A 25,280-nucleotide genomic window follows, 5' to 3' on the forward strand; every position below is an offset into this window, starting at 1 on the left:
GTGCTGCCTGAATCTGTAGAAGAGTTTGAGAAATTGGAAATAAATTAAATTTATCATCATTGTGGGGCATCTGGTTGGTATCAGACTTTTAAATGAATATGAAACAGGTCATGCAAACAGGCAAATACTTTTATCCAAACAGTGTTATCCCTCTACTTGCTGTGATCCTCCCTGGAGCAGGCACGAGTTAAAACCTTTCAGTAAGTATAGATTGAGGAAAAGAATTAAAACTCCAATCTTCCCCTTTTTTCCCCTCTCTTGTGTTCCTTCACAACGTCCAGTAAAAGCTTCAATACTAAAAGGTGTTACTGTGCTGCTGGGAGATTATTTTGTTGTTTCTGTGTGGTGAGAACATAAAGCAGATGCCTAGACATGAAACTTACTGAGCAGAATGTTGACACATTTAATATAAAACCTGCCCTCTAGTGAATCAAATCGTCCCAAACACCACAGGTCCTTAAATCTTTTGTGAGTGTCAGCAGAACTGATAGAAAAGACAAAAGCAGACACCATTGCTTATAGTACTGGTACCTTTCATAGAGTTAACAACACTAGAGGTGCCCATCACTACAAAAACAGCCCAGTGCTTACTAAATGACACCAGCTCATTGGGAAAGATCCAAATAAAGTTGGAGTTTGCTTTTCTTAATTTTTATTAATCATGGGAATGAAAGGCCAGAGTGTTTTTTTCTGCTGCATAATCACCACTGTTTTAATGATACTAATAAAAGTGGGGTAGATGGTTGTTCTTTTTTTTTTTACATCTTTATTGGAGTATAATTGCTTTACAATGGTGTGTTAGTTTCTGCTTTATAACAAAGTGAATCAGTTATACATAACTGATACATATCTCTTCCCTCTTGCATCTCCCTGCCTCCCACACTCCCTATCCCACCCCTCTAGGTGGTCACAAAGCACGGAGCTGATCTCCCTGTGCTATGCGGCTGCTTCCCACTAGCTATCTATTTTACGTTTGGTTGTGTATATATGTCCATGCCACTCTCTCACTTTGTCACAGCTTACCCTTCCCCCTCCCCATATCCTCAAGTCCATCCTGTAGTAGGTCTGTGTCTTTATTCCTGTCTTACCCCTAGGTTCTTTGTATAAATCTTCTTTCTAATGGCATAACCCATTAGTAAGTAGAATTTCTTTAATCTCCGAATATTTTTTGCTGTGTTCATCATAAACTTTCATTACTAGTAAAAGACAATAAGAATTTTTCATACTACTATAAAGTCTAAGAACTCATAAGGTTGTAATGAGCTCTTGAAAAGATTTAAATGGGTTCCTTAAAAGTTTTTAACTTAGGTGAAGGTTTGTCTTTGAGTATGAAGTCTTAAGGCTATATCCCTAGAGAGAGCTATCACAAAGGTCTTTGTCTCCTGTCTCTTTTTTGCTGTTATCACTGTTCACCTTTTGCATTTTCAGAAAACTTTATCAGTAAATTTAAATTTAAAGCAAGCTAAGGGCATTTGTTTTTCAGAACAAACAACATAATTTTGAAAGATGTTTACTTAGAAAACTCAGGATTTAATATTAGAGCAAAAGCATCTGTATGTGCATTTTTGATTTCCCAAACCTGAAGGAAATAAACCTAACCTTGTTTCTGTTAGGAGCGAAGACAAAAATCATCCTAATTTGAAATAGAAGTTGATCATTGATATTTTATATTTTTCAACCACTTTGCAAAAGACAGAAGAGGTGTTTATTTTCATAATTAAGAGATCAGAGTAGGCGCTATTATTATTATTAATAATAATAATAATAAACAGGGAAAATGAGGCTTGTCCATCACAGGGCAAAAAGCAAAAGAACAGGACTATTCCCGGCTGTCTTTATTCCCAGTTAGGCCAGTAGACCACGTGTCTTTTAAACCCCACATAAATAGAGTCATATATCTTTGGTTTCTCTACTCCCTTACAAAGTTAAGTCTGATGACACCAATACCAACCTGTGTATGGTATTGAAGGATTTTAAACTCGTCTTATTTGGTTTTCCAAGCTATTCTATGGGGTAAACAATATAAGAATTATTGACAAGCCTAATTTTTAGACGTTGAGATGAAGTCCAATGAGATTTGGTTACTTAAGGATTCACTTTGGGCTCCTCGTGACTCTTAATCTCAGTGTGGTGCTCTTTTTGCCATGCCACACTGTCTTTGTAAATGAATTTTTTAATATGTCAATTATATAATACTTAGTCCAGATTAAGTATTTCCAGACTCATTATTTTAACCTCAGTGTTCTTCCTGTTTCGGTCCTTAATTATGTTTATGCAGCAAGTACTTACTTAACTGCTTCTATATTTTTGCATTACAAGATGCTAATGTAGGCACACATGTTAATAATATATAATCCCTGCCCTTGAGAAGCTGTCAGTCTAGTGAAGGAGTCAGATTATTGAGGTATAATTGACATACAACAAACCATATATATTTAAAGTGTGCAGTTAGGTAAGTTTTGACATATGGCTATGCTCCTGAAGCCATCTTTTTGCCTATGTTTTAATTGGGTTGTTTGTTTTTTTATTCTTGAGTTTGGAAGTGCTTTATATACATTTTAGGTAAGTCTTTTATCAGACATATGAAGTATGTCTTTTCATTATCTTAACAATGACTTTTGAAAAACAGAAGTTTCTAATTTTGAAGTCCAATTTATTAATTTGGGTTTTTGTTTTTTTGGTTTTTTTGGTTCTTTCTGGTTTGATTACTGTAGCTTTATAATAATTCTTGAAATCAGGCAGGTGAGTCCTCTAACTTTGTTCTTCTTCAGAGTTGTTTGTTGAATTTTAGAATGAGTTTCTCAATATCTACAAAAAAGGTGCTGAATTTTAATTAAGATTGTTCTGAATCTATAGATCAATTTGGGAAGATGACTTTTAAAAAAAATTTATTGAAGTATAGTTGATTTACAATGTTGTATTTCTTCTGTATGGCAAAGTGACTCAATTATACACACATACACACACACACACATATTTTCATATTCTTTTCCATTATGGTTTGTCAGAGGATATTGAATATAGTTCCCTGTGCTATACCATAGGACCTTGTTGTTTATCCATCCTACATATAATAGTTTGCCTCTGCTAATCCTAAACTCCCATTCCTTCCCTCTCCTACCCTCCCTTCCCCTTGACAACTACAGTCTGTTCTCCATAGAGTCTGTTTCTGTTTTGTAGATATGTTCATTTGTGTCATATTTTAGATTCCACATATACGTGATATCATATGGTATTTGTCTTTCTCTGACTTACTTCACTTAGTATGGTAATCTCTAGGTCCATCCATGTTGCTGCAAATGGCATTATATCATTCTTTTTGATGGCTGAGTAATAGTCCATTATATATATATGGACTATATATACATACCACATCTTCTTTATCCATTCATCTGTCAATGGACATTTTGGTTGTTTTCATGTCTTGGCTATTGTAAATAGTGCTGCTATGAACATAGGGGTGCATATATCATTTTGAATTATAGTTTTGTCTGGGTATATGCCCAGGAATGGGATTGCTAGATCATATGGCAACTCTATTTTTATTTTTTTTGAGGAACTTCCATATTGTTCTCCATAGTGGCTGCACCAATTTACATTCCCACCAACAGTGTTAGAGGGTTCCCTTTTTTCCACACCCTCTGCAGCATTTGTTATTTGTAGACGTTTTAATGATGGCCATTTTGACCATTGTGAGGTGGTACCTCATTGTAGTTTTGATTTGCATTTCTCTTATAATTAGCAATGTTGAGCATCTTTTCGTGTGCCTATTGGCCATCTGTATGTGGGAAAACTTGACTTCTTAACAATATTTAGTCTTTGACACATGAATGAGGTATCTATGTTTATTTAGGTCTCATTTAATTTCTCTCAGTCATATTACATACTTTTTATTGTATACTTATTTTACATTTTCTCAGACTTACCTCTAAGTATTTCATATTTTTTGTTATTGTAAATGTAGTTTTAAAATTTCAGTTTTTGACTGCTCGTTGATACTGTGTAGAAATATAATTGATTTGCAGATTGCAATTTAATATGTTAATTGCTCTACTGATGCTGTATGCAGAGTACTGTGGAGCACAAAGAAGGAACAACCAACTCTACTTACAGTGTCAAGGAAGCCTGACAGAAACAACATTAATTTTGTAGTTATTTTCTTGATTTGTAGCAGACTATCTTATCCCCAATACTAGGTGAATTTATAGTAATTAAACTGTAAATTATTTAAAATTTTGAAAAATTATTTTAAGAAACAGTGTGCTCAGTAATAGACTAGAAACTCTAGTATTGAGTTTAAATCTTTTAAGTTTTTATTATGGAATATTTTAATCATTTATAAAAATAGAATAGTATTTTTCATAGCTTTATTTAATATTTATATTGTATATCTATATTTGTATATGTATGAAAATTTTCAGATCTACAGAAAAGTTGCAAGAATAATACAAGGAATTTCCATATAATTTTCACCCAGATTCACCAGTTTACATTTCTGCCCCATGTGCTACATCATTCTTTATTTTCTTTTCCTGAACTAGGAGTATATTGGAGACATTCTGCCCTTTTACCCCAAATATTTTATTGTATATTTCCTAAGAACTAGGACATTCTCTTACATTAGCACAGCATAGTTAATCAAAATTAGGAAATTTGGGCTTCCCCGGTGGCGCAGTGATTGAGAGTCTGACTGCCGATGCAGAGAACACAGGTTTGTGCCCCGGTCTGGGGAGATCCCACATGCCGCGGCGCGGCGGGGCCCGTGAGCCATGGCCGCTGAGCCTGCGCGTCCGGAGCCTGTGCTTCGCAACGGGAGAGGCCACAACAGCGAGAGGCCCGCATACCGCAAAAAATAAATAAATAAATAATTGGGAAATTTAACATTGATAAAATACTATTAGCTAATCCCTAGTCAATATTCTATCAATTATCTTAATTATATCTTTCGTAGCTTTCCCCCCCACCCAGTCTACAGTCCAATCCAGGATCACACCTTGAATAGACTTGTCATGTATCCTTTAAACTGGGACAGTTTCTCAAACTTGTGTTTGTTCACCTTGATATTTTTAAAACATTGAAGCCAGTTACTTGGTAGAATATCTCTTTGAGGGGGTTTGCCCAGTGTTTTTTCATAACTAGATTCAGTTTATTCATTTTGGTAGGAATCCCACTGAAGTGTATCTTTTGAAGAGAAACGTAGTACCATAAAATTCACATATAACTTATATGCATATATAACTTCAGTCAGCCCTTTGAATACACATTTCCATCATCTGTGGGGACCATCTCTGTGGATTCAGCTAACTGCAGATTGTCTAGTACTGTAGTATTTACGATTGAAAAAAATCTACAGTGTAAGGGAACCCGTGAAGTTCAAACCCATTTGTTTGAGAGTCAACTGTACTAAAAATATCATTAATCTTAGTTCTCAATGTTGTCTTGTTTTTTTTTTTTAATGTGAAAAGTATAATCTTGCTCAAGTTTTCAGCTTTTAATTTTACTGTTTTGTTGATTCTTATCAGGTCAAGTAATTATTGAGTTGACCATAGGAGTGGGAATGAGCTTATTTACTTAGTTAAATAGAACACTTTTGACACCATCCCTTTTGATATGTTTAGGTCCAGTGAATTAGAAATCTGTGTTATATGCCAAGCTTGGTACATCTTCTCATCAGATGAATGTTAATTATGCTTTTTTCCCTCCCTGTCTTCTCAGGCATAATATCATAGTTTTACAAAGTTTTGAGGTACATTGCCTGTTGATAGGCAAATCCTAAATTTAAATTTATTGACACTTTTCTTAGGGAATGTTTTTATGTAAAATTTATTTTTTCGACAACACAAATAAAAAACCATCTGATCACTGACATTGAAGACAGTGGACTTTTTTTTTTGCGATACGCGGGCCTCTCACTGTTGTGGCCTCTCCCGTTGCGGAGCACAGGCTCCAGACGCGCAGGCTCAGCAGCCATGGCTCACAGGCCCAGCCTCTCCGCGGCATGTGGGATCTTCCCGGACCAGGGCACGAACCCGTGTCCCCTGCATCAGCAGGCAGACTCTCAACTGCTGCACCACCAGGGAAGCCCGACAGTGGACTTTTATAAAACACAATCTTTATGTACTCCTCATAAAAGAAAGAAATGAGTATGACAGACATTTTGTTTTCTTTGTTGATTGGGACATTAATTCACTGTATGATAATTGCGGTGGCATTTGAAGGCATCATTTTTTTCTTTATGGGAAGTAATAACAAGTCATTAAGACCAGTGGAGTTTTTTATTTGTTTGTTTCTTAACAGAGACCCTTTAGAAGGTGCAGTTCTTAAGAAATTTTTTTCTGGGGCCAGTGGTGGTGGGATGAATTGGGAGATTGGGATTGACATACATACACTAAGATGTATAAAACAGATAACTAATAAGAACCTGCTGTATAAAAAAAAATAAAATTCAAAAAGAAATTTTTTTCTCAAAACTAATAGTGGCAGATTATTTGTTTCAGGTACTGAACAGTACAGTGAATACACAGGCTATGCCGAAACATACCGTTGGGCCCGGAGCCATGAAGACAGGAGTGAAAGGTGAGTTCATTTCTGACGTTAGCATCTCATGACCAAAAGCTAAGGAATGTGGGTTTGACCCTGGTACAGTCTGTCTCCCATCTATCCTTATTTCAGAAATATAATTTTCTTCGTAAATTCAGTAGTACAGTTTCGTTAGTAGTTAAAACAGTATCACCATCTCCATATACCAAAGGGAACAGAGAAAAGCCAAATGTCTAAACCAAGAAGAAGAAAGGCACAGCTCAGCTGCTAATTGTAAGCAGCCAGTGGAGATTAACTTCCAAGGTCGAACTAATTAGAGCTTAAAGCCTTTAAACAGCTTATTTAGTTATCCTTACCTTTTCTGTGAGATTAGGTTAAGTGGGGGAAACCTATGCTGGGACAATTTGCCTGATGCCACAAACAGTTGATAGCAGAACCTATGTTGAATTTTGCTGCTGTAATCTCCTAGTTCTTATTGAAATATATTTTTACACTTTGACATTTTTGCTTTCCCACTAAGTTGGTTTACCAGAGGTAAATTTTTACAGAAAATGTCTGTGGCCTATGTATGTGTGTTTCAATGCAAAAGAGCCATTGTGGCAGAAAGAATCAGCTATTGCCCATGTAGCCATACAACCTTATCTTTGTAATATCTCAAGTCCAGTCCCTAGTCTCTTTCCCTTTGTTTTGGTTAAAATATGTGGTTGCAACAGTTATCTATGTGAATGTTTAATTCCTGATAATTATTTACAGACTAACATGAAGGTTTCTTTGGGTATTCTTCAGTGTGAAAAGTTGACTGCCATATCAGTATATGCATGTTTATAAAGAGATGAAATATTTGGAATTTCACATTTCTAGAATCACCATCTCAGCCAGTTTTTCCTGCCTCCTTGGGCAAATTGTTATCGTCTGCTTTGATTTCTTTGCCTTTTTAAAAATAGTTTTGCCCAGTCAGCAACTGAGCACAGTAGGTAGAATTTTGTACTGAATTATTACACATTTTTTTACAGAACTTGACTTCTTGGGATTCGTTCTTGGACAATAAATGGTGATGTTACAAACTCAATACTTAGAGCAGTTCTTTCAGAACAAAGGAGGAATGAGCTCTTGTTGAGATACAAACGCCATGTCTTTAGTATTGGAGGAAAACAAAGAACTGAATTCCTTTCGTTTGCCCCCAAAATCTTTTAACCTCGAAGACTCATTGTTAATGATGTGTCTGTTTATAATACGTACTATTTTTTCATTTTACTGTTTAATGCCTGGCAGTCCACAATATGTATCCCTTGGAATTTAAAAATAAAATGGTGTTTTTCTACCCTCCTGATTTGCTGAGATATATACCCACTGGTTCGTTTGTAATGTATTAACCCTGCCAAAGTCTCAGAAACCTGACCCTTGTGAGGGTTTTATTTTATGAGTGCCTTTCCCCATTCCTCATTTTCCCCCATCTGTCCTGCCCCAGGGACGACTGGCAGCGGCGCGGCACAGAAATCGTCGCCATCGATGCCCTTCACTTCAGACGCTACCTCGACCAGTTTGTGCCTGAGAAAATCAGACGCGAGCTTAACAAGGCCAGTAACCTTATTTCTTAGTTCATCTGGCAGCTGTCATCTATTTACTGCCATTTTATTAATGCTGAAATTAATGTTTTCTGGTAATTCTTGCAGTGTCAGTACGTCTGCCCACAGCTCTCCTGATTTAATGTGTCTGTCAGCTTGTACAGGATGTACTTTCCATTTCGTAATTGTTTGATTACTGATGCCAGATAGACTGTTGCTTGATATTAGGCCCCACACATGCATTTATCTCATCAAGTACATTTAGTTGCTTTGGAACATTATCATTGTAAAACCATATAGAAATGAATGAACCTGAAAGTTTTTATCAGACCTGCCCAATGACATTTCTCTCTACAAGGTGTGCTTATCAGGATTAAAACATAAACCATGAAAGTCAAGTCACTGTTGTTCTCGTATAGGTAAGACATATAAATTATTTGACATATTTATGATGGAATCTGTGGTTTTCTGTGCTACTTAGTTTTGTCTCCTATAGTCATTTTCTTTTTTTTCATTGTGTTACAGAAATAGAAAAATGAGCCAGACCTATTGTTAGTTTAAATTTTTACTACTGTTAACCATAGTAAATAAACTGTCATAGTGTTCTAAGTCTATTCTCTAGATAGATAGGGCCTTACCAAAACAGTTGATGTCTTCTTTAGTTCCTCAAATTACTCTCACAGCCAAGAAGACTGACCCAGTTCTGAAAACCATTGTTTAACTTCCATGAGTAGGATTTGGTCATGAAGTTCATTATTAAGATAATGAGGTTGTGGTTTTGCATGACTATCCATGTGCCAATCCCTACACAGACTTCTGGGAATGACAGACTAGGTGTACCATTGCAGGCAGACTGGGACTGCCCTTGGATTGGCATGTGTGGTGTTCAGTATATCATCTTCACATCTTTTCCCTGGGTACTTACCACAGGAATGGCCTCTCTGTGGTGCTCTGCTTATCCCAGCTCAACTGCCTTGCCTCTCATATTGTTAGTAAAATAACCAAATAATCCAGAAAGACTTTAGTACACTTAAAACTTAGTAGATATTTCAAATATAATTACATTTATTATCATATTCTAATGTACTCAGGAATCTAATTTACTGTTAAACATGTTTTTTTAATATATAATTTATTAGGTTATATTGTTTGAAGTTCTCAAAGGAATCTCATAAAAGTTTGAAGAGTAAATGCACTATTTTCCAAAGTTCAGCTTACACGCAGATTCCAAAAACTATCCAAAAAGACTATTCTTTGATATATCAACAGATATAATTTCTCTTTCACCTGATATTACTGAGGAATATCTTTTATTATATTAGGTACCTTTTAATTGTGAGCTTGCATTCGCTGTTCTAAACTCTTGCCTTAAAGCAATTGTCTCCAAGCACATGATGTTTTTATTACACAGCATATCAAGTAGAATAAGATTTATATTTAGCTTTTCATCAGATGTGTATGTGAATTTGTCACATGGTCATTGATACTAGAAGACATTTATATAAGCAGTAGGTATGGGTCCCCCCCAGCCCGCCCACAATTCATATGTTGAAGCCCTTACCCCAGTAGGTCAGAATGTATAGAGATGTGATTAAGTTAAAATGATGGCAGGGAGCACCCTAATCCAATCTAACTAGTATCCTAATAAAAAGAGGAGATTAGGGCATACAAAAAAAAACAGGGGTACATACCCACAGAATAAAGATCATGTGAGGGCACAGCATGAAAGTGACCATCTGCAAGCCAAGGAGAGGTCTCAAATGAAATCAAACATGCTGACACCTTGATCTTGAACTTCTAGTCTCCAAAACTGTGAGAAAATTAATGTCTATTATTTAAGTCACTCAGTCCATGGTATTTTGTTATGGCAGAGAAAAACATGAAAAGTTTGGAGAGAAGCATATGAAAAGTAAATGTATTTAACCATTATCGTACATTAACACACATTTAAAGGCTCCCTTTCTTTTAACATTTTAAAATATTTATTTATTTATTTTTGGCTGCGTTGGGTCTTTGTTGCTGCACGTGGGCTATCTCTAGTTGCAGCAAGCAGGGGCTACTCTTTGTTGTGGTGCGTGGGCTTCTCATTGCAGTGGCTTCTCTTGTTGCAGAGCATGGGCTTTAGGCGCATGGGCTTCAGTAGTTGCGGCACGTGGGCTCAGTAGTTGTGGCTTGCAGGCTCTAGAGCACAGGCTCAGTAGTTGTGGCTTGCAGGCTCTAGAGCGCAGGCTCAGTAGTTGTGGCACACGAGCTTAGTTGCTCTGCAGCATGTGGGATCTTCCCGGACCGTGTCGCCTGCATTGGCAGGCAGATTCTTAACCACTGTGCCACTAGGGAAGTCTTTTTTTCCATGATAACGTTTATATTCCCACAAATACTTTTCTGGAGGAGCTAGATCATTCACTTTTAGAAATCATCTATAAATATGATCTTTTTAAAAGATAACACTGGACATAAGTAAATCTTCTCTTTTTAAATTGCCCACGGCTAACTGATACTCTCTACATTTACTTGGATAGCACTAACCTTCAGTTTCCCATCCTCAAAGGCACGAGAAATTTTAAAGATGTGAAGCCTTGGTATATGTGAATAGGTTAAGTTAGTTGTAAGTATTACCAACACGGAAAAACATTTATTTGTACAATATAGAGTCCTTATGAGACATTTTTTTTTTTTTTTTTTTGCGGTACGCGGGCCTCTCCCTGCTGTGGCCTCTCCCATTGCGGAGCACAGGCTCTGGACACACAGGCTCAGCGGCCATGGCTCACGGGCCCAGCCGCTCCGCGGCATGTGGGATCCTCCCGGACTGGGGCACAAACCCGTGTCCCCTGCATCGGCAGGCCGACTCTCAACCACTGCGCCACCAGGGAAGCCCCGAGACATACTTTATAGAAAAAGACTGAGTCTTTAAATAACCTGGCAATAGAAGTTTTATTTCATTCAAGTCAGATTTTTTTTGTTGTTATCACCAAGTTTGGAAGGGGATTGTTCTTAAATCAGAGCTTAATTAACACAACTGATCAATACTTGCTGCTGATATTTCTAAGAAGCTCAACCTTTGATCATTTATAATCTTTTCTTGAAGTCTGTGTTACTCTTCAGGAATATTAGTTCAAAATGTATCATTTTTAATGAGTTTTCCCTTAAGTTTCTCAATGTATAGAATCAGGATAACCATAGAGAAACCTAATCTAGTCTTTGATTCCACATATGAGAAATCTAAGGTCTACATGGTGTTTTCATTGCATCTTTTAAAAATTTTTATTTATTTATACTTATTTTTTAAAATTTATCTTTGGCTGCGTTGGGTCTTCGCTGCTGCGTGCAGGCTTTTCTGTAGTTGTGGCGAGTGGGGGCTATTCTTTGTTGCAGTGCACAGGCTTCAGTAGTTGTGGCTCGTGGGCTCTAGAGCACAGGCTCAGTAGTTGTGGTGCGTGGGCTTAGTTGCTCTGCGGCATGTGGGGTCTTCCCAGACCAGGGTTCGAACCTGTGTCCCCCTGAATTAGCAGGCGGATTCTTAACCACTGTGCCACCAGGGAGGTCCCTATATTGCATCTTAAAAAGGCAAAATCAATTTACTAATGTTACAATTATTTTAAAGATAAAAAATCATCTATAATTTTACCTTTCAAATAATTGTTTTCATTTTTGTAGGTCTTTCCACATGAATACTAATTTTCATATAAATGTGTGCAAAAGTTACCTATAATATTGTATTTATCTATTTAATTTATCCATAAATTGTATTTTTCATACTTTCTAATGATCTTCATGATGTTTTTTTAAATAAATTTGATTTTTTTAAATCTTATCTATCTACCTATTTTTGGCTGCACCACATGGCATGAGGGATCTTAGTTCCCTGACCAGTGATTGAACCAGTGCCCCTTGCAGGAGAAGCACAGAGTCTTAACCATTGGACTGGCAGGGAAATCCCTATAATAATATGTGTAATGGCCACAAAATTGGTTGGATTGATATACTAGGACTTAGCCACTGTTTTTGAACTAATAGGTGGTCCCAAGTTTTTCTCTATTATCTATAATGTAGTAAACATCTTTGTACAGTTATTTAATCAAATAAAAGAAATTTACAAAAGAAGAAATTTATAAAATTACTGTTACTGAATCTAAGTATAATTTTAAGACTCTTAATCAATATTATTTTATTCTCTTCCAAAAGATTCTTAAGGAACTTTTTATGTTATGTTTGTTTTTAAGAAATCACAGTGTTCTAAAACATCAGAAAATCATTTTCAATACCAACTATGTATTAGTTTAAGTTAGACGAGTACGGTAGATTGATTTCATATAAACAACTCTTTTTTTAAAATTTATTTTTGGCTGCATTGGGTCTTTGTTGCTACACGCAGGCTTTCTGTAGTTGCAGAGAGCAGGGGCTACTCTTCGTTGCAGTGTGTGGGCTTCTTATTGTGGTGGCTTCTCTTGTTGTGGAGCATGGGCTGTAGGCACGCGGGCTTCAGTTGTTTTGGCACGTGTCTCAGTAGTTGTAGCTCGCAGACTCTAGAGCACAGGCTCAGTAGTTGTTATGCACGGGCTTAGTTGCTCCACGGCATGTGGGATCTTCCCAGACCAGGGCTTGAACCCGTGTCCCCTGCATTGGCAGGCGAATTCTTAACCACTGCGCCACCAGGGAAGTCATGAACAACTCTTTAGGACAAAAATTGTTAAATTATTAATTTAGCAAACAGTATAATGTATTTACATTATATAATGTCCTCCCTCCTTCTGCCCCCCCCATCCCACGCCACTAGGCCATCATAGAGAAATGGTTGGTTCAAACAGAATAAAAATTTTGTAACAGTAGCCAAGATACGGAAGCAACCCAAGTGCCCTGCCCATCAACAGACAAATGGATATGTATACAAGGAAATATTTCTCAGCCATAAAAAAGAATGAAATTCTGCCTTTTACAGCAAAGTATATGGCCCTAGAGAATATTATGCTTGGTGAAATAAGTTAGACAGAGAAAGACAAATACTATATATATCACTTACATGTGGAATCTAAAAAATAATACAAATGAATGTATATGCAAAACAGAAACAGTCTCACAGATATAGAAGACAAACTAGTGGTTACCAAAGGGGAGAGGGAAGGCGGGGAGGGGCATATTAGGGGTATGGGATTAAGAGATACAAACTACTATGTATAAAATAGATAAGCGTCAAGGATATATTGTATAGCACAGGGAGTTACAGCCATTATCTTGTAATAACTTTTAATTGAGTATATTCTATAAAAATACTGAATCACTCTGTACACCTGAAACTAATATAATATTGTAAATCAATTAGGCTTGAATAAAAAAGAATTTTGTATTGAATCATCAGTTATTCTTTATACCTAATTACTGTGTAAGTATTTTATATCATTTAATTTCTATCTGATTACATTTTTAAAGTTTCATTTTATTTTACTTACTTAACCAAATGCAGGTTAATTTCAGTTTTATAGGGTTTTTTTTGTTATGGTCATTTTTCAAGATAGATTTTTTTTTTTAAGTAAAATTGGTTAGATTTTGCTTCTAATAATCTAAATATTTCAAATTATCTGTTGTTAGGCCTTAGTCTTACTAAGCTATTTTTGCTCATTAAAGAAAAGTTAGCCCAGATATGTAGAGATAGCAGTGTGAAAGAAACTAAAACCATTCTGATGGTATAAAACAGAGATGACACAAACTAGGAGGCTAAGAAATCTTCCTCTTCTTCTAGACATATTTGGAGAATTTGACAGGAAAGCAAGTGGCAAAGTTATGTCTATTCTGACAGAAAGTCTGTTCACCCCCTTGTTGGCATAAAGGCAGAGACTGTATCTTTCAAGAACCTACTCAAAAAAATTGAGCTCTTTGATAGTTTTGACCTGAAAGAGATTTTCAGATGCTCCATGCATCTGATTATACAGGTAATTTGTGAGTTCTAGTGTAAGCTCTGTACCACAGTGTTGAGTAATGGTCTGGTACCAACTTATAATTAATATCTGTCAGGATTTACAGCCAAGGAGGGGGGGGAAGGAATGGCCTTGTTAATCCACCCAGACAGGTATAAAATACATTTTTATACCCTTGTAGCAACTTCAGAGAGCAATTTACAGTATTTCTATGTGCGGGTTTCATAGAAGCATCTTTCTTTATCCTTGGTTTTTCTCTGGGAACATTTGTCACACATCATTCTTTCTATTTTATTTACTGTTATACATAAGCTATATTTTAGGGTTTGGTACTTGAGAAAGCCCAGGGGAGATTTGCTTTGCTATTATTTTAAACCTCTTAATATAGTCTGATAGTTTCAGAAAACTAAGAACCCTTTGGAGGCAGAAAGACCAACTTGTCTGACAGCAAAGAAATAGAAATCAGAAACTCTGGGACCTTAAACTGCAGTCTTCTCATATACAAAATGAGCTGTTCATTTAATTAAAACTTAGCATCCTCAGGATATATTGTACTTTTCTCAGGTTACTGGCAAATTTTAAAATATTCTAGCTTAAAACAGAGCTGTGAAACTAGAGAATCTTGGAGCTGGAAGGGATATTAAAGGTTATCTTGTAACTAGGTATAGGAATCCTTTTTATATATAGTTACTTGCTCATTTTATTTATAGTTGTTTAAGCATTTCAGTGGCAGGAAGCACATTTAAAAGCTAATCACAGTTATTAATCTAAGTCCCAATAATTCAGAGAGAGAGTGGTGAGGAAGCATAATAGTAACTCTTTACCTTAATGAAAAAAATGGTAATCAAAAGTTTTCAAATAAAAGTGTCTTAAATGCCTTTCTGTCCTTTAATCCCTTGTGGTTTGTGATTGGGATTCCATTAGTTCTTAAAATATCTGATATTTTCCTTTATATTTGTTTGAATTGGAAAAAGAAACTGAGACCTGTAATGGTTTAAGGGCTTTGATTTGCCCAGCATCAAAGCAAATAAATAATAGAACTGATCATTTCTTACTCTCTTCCTTGTGTAATCCCAGGATTTTCTCTTTTTCCCCTGTACTTTGGCCCCTAGGAAAAAAAGAGAGAGAGATAACATAAGCTTGATAATGGATACTGATCCTAGTACATCAGTCAGAAATACTGTTAGTGTCTAGTCATTCACGTGCTTTGGTATTTCTTTCATCCTGCAGGCTTACTGTGGATTTCTTCGTCCTGGAGTTTCTTCAGAGAATCTTTCTGCAGTGGCCACAGGAAACTGGGGCTGTGGTGCCTTTGGGGGCGATGCTAGATTAAAAGGTGAGTGAATCAGTTGTTATAAGAAGGATAATAGTATTTTGACTAAGGAGAAGAGTTAGTCCTTCAAACCGGATTTCTAACCACAAAGATCTAAAAGAAGAGAAAAAGAATATTTGACACCATCCTTTTCTTCTTATTGTATATGAAGGAATCCGTATTTTTATTTATTATTTACCTGCAGAGGTCACTTATCTCTGATCTATAAGACACAGTATTTAGTTGAATAAAGAGAGAGAAGAGGCCAAAATTACTATGAAGTTTCAAGCCAAAGCACCCATTCAAGCATGTTCCTTTACAGAAGTGATTTTTTATGGACAGAGCTATTTGATGACTGACTCGTTCATTCACCAAACTTACGGCGCATCTGCCACTGCCTAAGCACTGTGGTAGGCCCTGAGAATACAAAGGTGAATAAGATGTAGTCCCTGCTTTGGAATTCACAGTCTAGCATATGAGAGAGAGGCATAGACAAATGCAGCACATAGTAATGAGTGCTTTAATAGAGGTACACAGTGTGGGGGACTGTAGCTTGGGAGAGCTGCATGAATGGCACAGATAAGGAGGCATTTCGGTACTCAAGAAGGATAAACATTTCTTGCCCTTTATAGTTTATAGTAGAAAAATCACAAACCTATCAACAAAGCTATTGGTCATTTACCATATTATGACGTTTGCTTTCCTCTCAGGAGTGTCAATTATAGAGAATAGTATTATATTATTACTTAGCATGGTTACTATTTTTGTCAACCCAGCTGGTGACATAAGCTGGGTGTGCTACAGTGCAGTCTTGACACTAACTCCCTGAAGTTAGTACAGACCCTCGGGTTAAGGACACCCATCCTCCACAAGACTGCCCCTACTGCAGACTCTAGATGCAAGTCTGGGGAGGGGGTGTCCCCCAGCCCACCTGCACCTCTTACCAGCTGGCTACCAGTCTTGGGAGTTTTCCACAACCAACCCCTCTAAGGTTTGATAATTCATTAGAATGACTCACAGAACCCAGGAAGGTGCCATTATAATTTTATTACAAAGGATACTCATAGGGTTTATGTATTTGAGCCTGTTGAGTTGTTGTCACGTGGAGTTGTGTTTTATGTGTTTACATTTTTGTGGCATGCTTAGAAAAATCTTCTCTATTCCTTTATTCTAAAGGCTTTCACCCATATTTTCTTCATATTCAAAAACAAAAACCACATGTTGTCAGTTTTGGTGTTTTGAAGGTCTATAGAAGAAGGAATTTCTGGGTTTTATTTTATGAAATTCTTTATCATCCTGAATTTGTTTGAGGAAGCCTGTTTTTCACTCTGGGCTTATTGATCTTATGACAGACACTTTTTTCTGTTTTTCTCTTAAGTAAAATAAATGAGTAGATTCATATCATCAATCCAGAAACAAGGTCTACCATAAGCCTTGGTCATTTGTGATGGACAATTTGGGAAGCTTTATAAATGTGTTCATTTTGTTTCTTTTCTTCATGGCATAAAAGCCTTTCTCTCAGACTGCGGCTTTGCTTGCTCTGGTGACTATTAAGGGTAGTATAGTATACACAAGATTCTCATTGTGTAATTTTCTCAATTACCGAGATTATTTTTCTGTTGTGAGCATATATTGTTTTGTTGGTTTTTTCCAGCTTTACTGAAATATAATTGACATACAGAACTATATAATTTTAAGGTGTACAACATAATGATTTGACTTACATCATGAAATGAATATCAAGTAGGTTTACTGAACATCTATCATCTCATATAGATACAACATTAAAGAAGTAGAAAAAAACTGTTTTCCTTGTGATGAGAATTCTCAGGCTTTACTCCCTTAGCAACTTTCATTTATAATGTACAGCAGTGTTAGTTATCTTTATCATGTTGTACATTACATTCCTAGTACTTACTTATCTTATAACTGGAGGTTTGTACCTTTTGACTACCTTCATCTAATTCCCTTTCCCCCAGCCTCCTGCCTCTGGTAGCCAGAAATCTGATCATATTTTCCTACGAGTTTGTTTATTTGTTTCTGAAGTATAATTGACCTACTTATATTACGTTAGCTCCTGGTATACAACATAGTGATTCTATATTTCTGTATATTTCAAAATGATCTCCATGATAAGTCTAGTTGTCTTCTGTCACCATGCAAAGATCTTATGTAATTACTGACTGTATTCCCTACACTGTACATTTCATACCCATGACTCATTTATTTTGCTACTGGAAGTTTATACATCTTCCCCCTCACCTATTTCTCTCTTCCTCCCTACCCTCTCCCTTCTAGAAGCCACCTGTTTGTTCTCTGTATCTATTACTCTGTTTCTGTTTGGTTATGTTTGTTCATTTATTTTGTTTTCAGATTGCACCCATAAGTGAAATCATACAGTATTTGTCTTTCTATTCCACTTAGCATAATACCCTCTAGGTCCATCCATGTTGTTGCAAATGGCAATATTTCATTCTTTTTTATAGCCAAGTAGTATTTCATTGTATATATATACCACATCTTTATCCACTTATCTATTGATGGGCACTTAGACTGCTTCCATATCTTGCTATTGTAAATAATGCTGCAGTGAACATAGGGGTACATATATCTTTCCTAATTAGTGTTTTCATTTTCTTCAGATAAATACCCAGAAGTGGAATTGCTGGATTGTATGGTAGTTCTAGTTTTAACTTTTTGAGGAACCTTCATACTATATTCCATATATATTGCATCAATATATATTCTCATCAGCAGTACACAAGGGTTCCCTTTTCTCCACATCCTCACCAACACTTATTTGTTGTCTTTTGATAATAGCCATTCTGAAAGGTGTGAGGTGCAATTTCATTGTGGTTTTGACTTGCATTTCCCTGATGATTAGTGATGTTGAGCATATTTTCATGTGCCTCTTGGCCATCTGTATGTCTTCTTTGGAAAAATGTCTGTCTAGGTCCTCTGGCCAGTTTTTACTGGTTGGTTGTTTTTCTGGCATTGAGATGTATGAGTTCTTTGTATATTTTGGATATTAACCCCTTTTTGGATATATCATTTGCAAATATCTTGTCCCATTCAGTAGGTGGCCCTTTTCGTTTTGTTGGTTTCCTTCACTGTGCAAAAGCTTTTTTGTTTACTGTAGTCCCATTTGTTGATTTTTGCTTCTGTTTTCATTGTCTCAGGAGACATATCCAAAAAACATTGCTAAGACTTATGTCAAAGAGCATACTGCCTATGTTTTCTTCTAGAAGTTTCGTGGTTTTAGGTGTTACTTTTAATCCATTTTGAATTTATTTTTGTATATGGTATGTGAAAGTGGTCCAGTTTAATTCTTTCGCATGCAGCTGTCCAGTTTTCCCAACATCATTTATTGAAGAGGCTGTCTTTTCCCCATCGTGTATTCTTGCCTCCTTTGTTATAGATTAATTGCCCATATAAATATGGGTTCATTTCTGGGCTCTCTATTCAGTTCCATTGATCTGTGTGTTTTTGTTCCAGTACCATGCTGTATTGACTACTGTAGCTTTGTAGTAGAGTTTGAAATCAGGGAGTGTGATTTGTCCAGCTTTGTTATTCTTTGTCAAAAATTGCTTTGGCGGGCTTCCCTGGTGGTGCAGTAGTTGAGAGTCCGCCTGCCAATGCAGGGGACACGGGTTTGTGTCCCGGTCCGGGAAGATCCCACATGCCGTGGAGCGGCTAGGCCCGTGAGCCATGGCCACTGAGCCTGCGCATCCGGAGCCTGTGCTCTGCAACGGGAGAGGCCACAACGGTGTAAGGCCCGCGTACAGCAAAAAAAAAAAATTGCTTTGGCTATTTAGGGTCTTTTGTGTTTCCATACAAATTTTAGAATTATTTTATTTCTGTGAAAAATGCCATTGATATTTTGACAGAGATTGCATCAAATCTGTTATTGTTTTTGTAATTTTTAAAAATCTTATTAAAAATGTTCTCAACAACATGGATGACCTTGAAAGAATGATGCTAAGTGAGATAGATACCATATGATCTCACTTATATGTGGAACCTCAAAAAAAAAAAAAAAGCTCATAGATACACAGAACAGATCAGTGGTTGCCAGAGGTATAGGATGGAGAGTGCACAGAATGTGTGAAAGAGGTCAAAAGGTACAGACTTCCAGTTATAAAATGAATAAATCGTGGGGATGTAATGTGCAGCATGGTGATTATAGTTAATAATACTGTATTGTATATTTGAAAGTTGCTAAAAGAGTAAATCTTGCAAGTTATCACAAAAAATATGTAGCTATGTGTGGTGGTGGATGTTAACTAGATTTATTGTGGTGATCATTTTGCAATATATACAAATATCTAATTATGTTGTACACCTGAAATGAATATAATGCTATATGTCAATTATATTCTGATTGTATAAAAAAAAAAGAGTCAGCCGTTGAAACTGTGTAAAAACCCCTCTTTTATAAGCCCACTTTCTCATTAGCCACATAGCATATATGAGCAAGGGAGCATTTAAATCCTAGATTAATTTCCAAGAGAAGAGAGTATTAAGAAAGAGATGTTCGCTGATGAACCAACATTAGGGAGGCAGAGCGGGTGCACAGAGAAGAATCAGAAGCTATGGTCCAGTTCAAAGTATTGATAGATTATATAAAGTTGGTAAACAAAAACCCTTTGAGAGCAGATAAAGACAGGGCCAATATTAACTTCTCTGAACTAGCCATCTTTATCTGTCCCTAGGTCTTAGTAATGTTTCAGGAAGACTCATCTGAACCATCAGATGCTATCCCTACCCTATAAGAAAGAAGGGAGGAAGGACAGTTAAAACAAGCAAACAAAAAACTTCATGGAGGGACAACATGGGCATATAATAAACCCTTAAACTTACATTTCTTTTATTAGAAATAAGGCTAAATATTTTTTAACATGCTTGTTGCCTAACTGTGCATGAGTTTTTCAGTTTGTAACAATTTAATTTTGAATGGCTTTCATTGTACGTTATGCTAACAACTAGTAAGAGAATATTTTTCATATATTCATTCATTCAACAGACATTGATTAACAGCTTTCTGCCCCAGGCAGCCAATGGCCCTATGAGCCAGAGGGTAGGAAAGAAGGGACATAGGAAAGAGGGGCTTGATGCCTGTCCTCCAGCAGCAGCCAGTTACCTCCTGCAGGCTTGTGGAACCAAAGGGGGCTCTCTCTGTCCTCCTGCCTGGCCCCTCATCTTTCTGAGGACCCTCTGGAGGCCCGTGGAAAAGAGCTTTTGAGTGAATGTGAATTCTCCTTTCTGGAGCTCATAGTTATTACAAAGTGACACTACCCCCACCTCCAGTTCACACTTGGCTTTCAAAATTTTATTCTCGCCCATTTCTGTGGTAGCTGCCTCTTTCTCCTGTGTTCTTTCAAGATAATAGTTCATGTGTTTTGTCTCTTCTTGGTAGAGCTTGTTGTAATTTGGTTGCCATGAAAACTCAGCTCTCTGGTAGACTCAGGAAAAGTTATGATTCTGTAGATTACTTGGCCTTTTCTCATTGTTAGATAGAGTAGAAGCACTGTTTTTTGCTTTTTTTGTTTGTTTTTTGCAGCATTGTTTATCCCATCTCAGTAGAGACTGTTGAGTGGGCTCCTGCCCCCTAAGTGTACCACCAGGCGCCCATGAGATTTTTAGGAGATAACTTGAAACCATTTCTAAATGGTTTTTAAAGCAAATTATGTTTGTTTCATCTCTTATTTCTAATTTTATTGCATTGTAATCAAAGAGTATAGATAAAATTATCTCTACTATTTAAGAGTTTTTTGGGCTTTTACTTGTGGCCTAACATAATTGTTGTATATATTATGTTGGCACTTGAAAAGATGTCTCTGAAGGGTATAGAATTTATACTTTGTTAGATTCTATACCTATTAGATCAGACCCTATATTTTTCTAGTTTTGTCTGCCTGCTTTCTGAAGGAATCAAGTGGTGCTCTAAAGTTCTTTCTGTTGTGTTTTTGTCAATTTCTCATTGCACATCCTCAGTGTTTAGTTTTTGTACCTCTCCGTACTGTGTTATCTGACTTGTGAAAGATTATGCCATTGCTAGCTTACCATAATTTGAAGCTATCTTGATGCAGTCCTGTGCATTTTCTTTTCTATCCCCATTCCCTACCTTCACTACCTAATAGTGACTTGCAAATAAAATAAGCTTAATGAATTTGACAAATAGAAATTTCAGCTCCACCGCTTTCTGGCTCTGTGACCTTAGACAGGTTAATTAATCTTTTGGTGCCTTTATTTCCTGATTTTCAAAATGGAAATAATACTAACATTTATTCAGTTTTTGTAAGGATTAAGTGAGTTAATCCTTGTGAATCTTGAGTTTGTCCTTTAAAAAAAGCTGCTAGAACGTTCAACATGCTACAGTATAGAGCTCAGTGTTAGCAGTTGTTACTAATGTTACATGCTAATGGCCTCAGACCATACCTGTGGTATAAAGTATCCATGGTTTTACTCATTTTTTGTTTGGTTCATTTGTTACAAGAGGACACTGTGAATTGTTTTTTGACATTATTATTTTTTTGAAGAATTTTCACAGCTTAACATTGATGCCAAAAAGAAAATTAAAACCAAGCTCCCTGCAGGTTAATTTAAAGTGATTATTTTGGCACCTAGTTGTGCTTGAAGTTAGAATTTGATGGTTTTATATTATACTTGGAGTCAGTCCATACACCCTATTAGATTTGTGATTTATTCTCATCTAACTTGTGATAACAGGAGAGTTCACTTAAATTGTGAGACATAATTGTCTAGATTTGAAAAGATCTTGGGGATGTAGTGAGGTCTGAAGACAGTTCTGTTTAAAATGATCTTTTGTTAGTGATTACTGATGTATTTAAGGTCAAGATTAATTTAAATTTCTGAAAATTTCCTTTGTGTATTTATAGTCTAATATCCAATGCAAGGAGAAAAGTTATAACAGATTATGGAATTATACTCTGAAAGAGTCTTTAGGGATCATCTGATTCAACTTCTTCATCGCACAGATGGCGAAAATGCAGGCAGGAGAGTTAAGTGACTTGGCCAAAGTCATAGAGCTTAGATAGCTAGCAGAAGGGCAAGGCCTGAGCTCAGGTCTTCAGTCTCCAGTCCCAGCTTTTGTTACCATGTGTACCCAAACAGAAATGGATGTGAAATCAAGAATGTAGTATGAACTGGTTCTCTTATTAGGATGCAGCCTCTTTTTTGGTAGATCTGTCAAGCTTAGCTCCAGGAGCCTATCCACAGGGACAAAGTGGCCTGTGAAGCATTTAAAACTTAAACTCTATAGGGAGATACATTTTAAATGTTTTTATTAATATTTTATTTCATAAATGGCAAATGACCAGTGATCTAGTATTTCTGTATGTAAGGACGAAGTAGGACTAAAAGGACTTTTCTTTGGGTCTCTCTCTCCTCTCTGTCTCTTAAATAGGAAATACTTAAAGCCAAATTTCATTCAAACCAAAAGATAAAAAAAATGATACCTCTTGGTAGAAAAAGATGACGGTTCATTGGTTTCCCTTTTTATATGTAGTTTAGGTTAATTAGGAACCTTTTAAAATTGAGTGTACTGAAGCTTTAATGTATGTACAAGTTGGTTGAGTGGTTTTAATTAAAATGTATCTCTATTTTGAGATAATTACTTTCAACACTCCAAGATTAATGAGGCCTAGTCATGGTACCTCGCATGTTGGGGATACTCAATAAATATTAGTTTGGAAATTAGGATATACTTTGGTATTTTAGAATCTCACATGTATTCTCATGTCTTAGATTGTTTCCCAAATTTGGGAATACTCAGCTATATCAAATTTACTAGTTCATCTTAAAAATATTTTTCCTTCCTACATAATTTTTTAAACTTTTTATTTGAAAATAATTTCAAACTTACAAAAAGTTACAAAAAGTTAAACTCTGTGTATGTTTATGTACATATATGCTTGTGTATTATATACAATTTTTTTCTGAACGATTTGAGCTTAAGTTACATACATTATACCCCCTTTGCTAAATACTTCAGTGTTTTTCCTATTCTCTTAAATAAACACATTACAGTTATAAATTCATAAATGTACATTGATATAATATTTTAACCTTCTCATCTGTGTTGCAGTTTTATCAGGTGCCCTAATCAAACCCGCTGTAGCCATGTTGCCCTCCAATACAGGGTCCAGGGTCAGGTATTGCATTTAGTTAATGTCTGAGCCTCCTTTTGAATCTGGAGTATTTCCACAGCCTTTCTTTGTCTTTCTTTTATGACATTGACATGTTTGAAGAATACAACATTCCTTGAGTTTATCTGCCGTTTCCTCATAATTAGGGTTATATTATGCATTCTTGATCAGAGCAGTACCTAGGTGATAGTGTCTGGAAGGCACTTAAGTAGTCATCCGACCCCATTAGTGATGTTAATTTTGATCACCCAGTCAAGGTGTTATCTGATTTTTCCACTGTTGCAGAGTTTTTTTCCTCTCTTGTAGTTAATTAAGTAGTCTGTAGGAAGACACTTTGAGACAAAATTTCCCTTAGGTTTAGCATCCTTTATTGATCTTTGCCTGATCCAGTCTTTACCATGATGGTTGCAAAAAGAGGATTATCTCGTTCTAGCACTCCCTCCCGACTTACTTTGGCTTTCTCCTGTGAGTAAAAGCCCTTCTTTCTCTCTATTTATTATATATTATCATTGTGAACTCAGGAATTTATATTTTTTCAGTGATTTGTAAGTTATTACTCTACATAATATTTTGGTGCTTAGCTTGTCCAGATTTGGCTAGTAGGAGCTCCTTCAAACGGGCTCCTATATTCTTGTGACAAACATCCATCAGTTTTCCTGTTTTTGAGCACTTCTTCACTTTCTGGTATAATAAAACATTCTGGGTTCATCTTGTACCTGTCCTGTCCTAACCATGGAATCAGGTGTTCCCTGAGGAATACAGCTCTGTTAGGTGGAATGGTATTAAAGACCAAGATCTGGGCACTAGATGTGCTCATTGCTACTAAGATGTCTTCTTTTTGGCCCTTTCAGCAGACAAAACTAAGAAATGCACATACACACACACACTCTCTCTCTCTCTCTCACTCAAACATACACAAATGTACATATTTCAGAAGTCATGAGTACATACCAGTGCCTTCCATTTCAATCTTATCAATCACCACAGAGTTCTTTTTTGTCTTTTCCCATTCCGTGTTGTATTCCCTCTTCCATACTGAGAACTACAGCTGCCAGCAACATCAACAAATTAACTCATTTGTTCAGTCCTGAAATATATTTTAAAATAGTTTCAGAATTGCTTCACCTGTACTACTGTGGTAAGCAAATCTAGTAAAAAGAGTCTGGGAATTGTTTGCGATTCTTTCCTCCTTGCCCAAGACTGAAGGCATATTAGTCAAATAGTGTGTTCATAAGTTACTTGGATTAGTTCTTACTTTCATCCTTTCATTTTTCCTTTCCCTGTAGTGCTATTCTTTTGAAATAAAATTAGGCTCATTTGTTTTACTTTGCTTTCAGTTACAGGTTCCTCCCCATTCCCATTCTTATTGTTTTAATTTTGTTTTGAATATGTAGAATATTAACATGCTCTCAAAAAATCAAAACTATATTTATCCTCCAGAGTGTTTTAGTTTGATTCCCATCTCCCATTTTATGAGGGAAAAGATATGTTACTAGCAAAAGGGCATTTATTGTACCTTTGTTCATTTTTGTTATTTAAAGTAAATTTTGTCGGGCTTCCCTGGCACAGTGGTTAAGAATCTGCCTGCTAATGCAGGGGACACGGGTTGCAGCCTGGGTCCAGGAAGATCCCACATGCCGTGGAGCAACTAAGCCCGTGCACCACAACTACTGAGCCTGTGTGCCTAGAGCCCACGCTCCGCAACAAGAAGCCACCACAGTGAGAAGCCTGCACATAGCAACAAAGAGTAGCCCCCGCTCTCTGCATCTAGAAAAAAGCCCATGCG

The 25,280-nt window shown here is 36.4% G+C and overlaps 1 protein-coding gene across 1 annotated transcript in view; it reads left to right on the forward strand.

The window, feature by feature from the left end:
* PARG (poly(ADP-ribose) glycohydrolase) overlaps positions 1 to 25,280 on the forward strand; it is a 111,613-nt gene that overhangs the window by 84,411 nt on the left and 1,922 nt on the right. The window contains exons 14-16 of the mRNA XM_065894065.1: positions 6,498 to 6,576; positions 8,009 to 8,117; positions 15,245 to 15,350. Of these exons, the coding sequence (XP_065750137.1) occupies positions 6,498 to 6,576; positions 8,009 to 8,117; positions 15,245 to 15,350 (294 nt within the window). The remainder of the gene's footprint in view (positions 1 to 6,497; positions 6,577 to 8,008; positions 8,118 to 15,244; positions 15,351 to 25,280) is intronic.

The sequence above is a fragment of the Phocoena phocoena genome, chromosome 16, assembly GCF_963924675.1.
Source record: "Phocoena phocoena chromosome 16, mPhoPho1.1, whole genome shotgun sequence".
NCBI classification, from domain to species: Eukaryota; Metazoa; Chordata; class Mammalia; order Artiodactyla; family Phocoenidae; genus Phocoena; species Phocoena phocoena.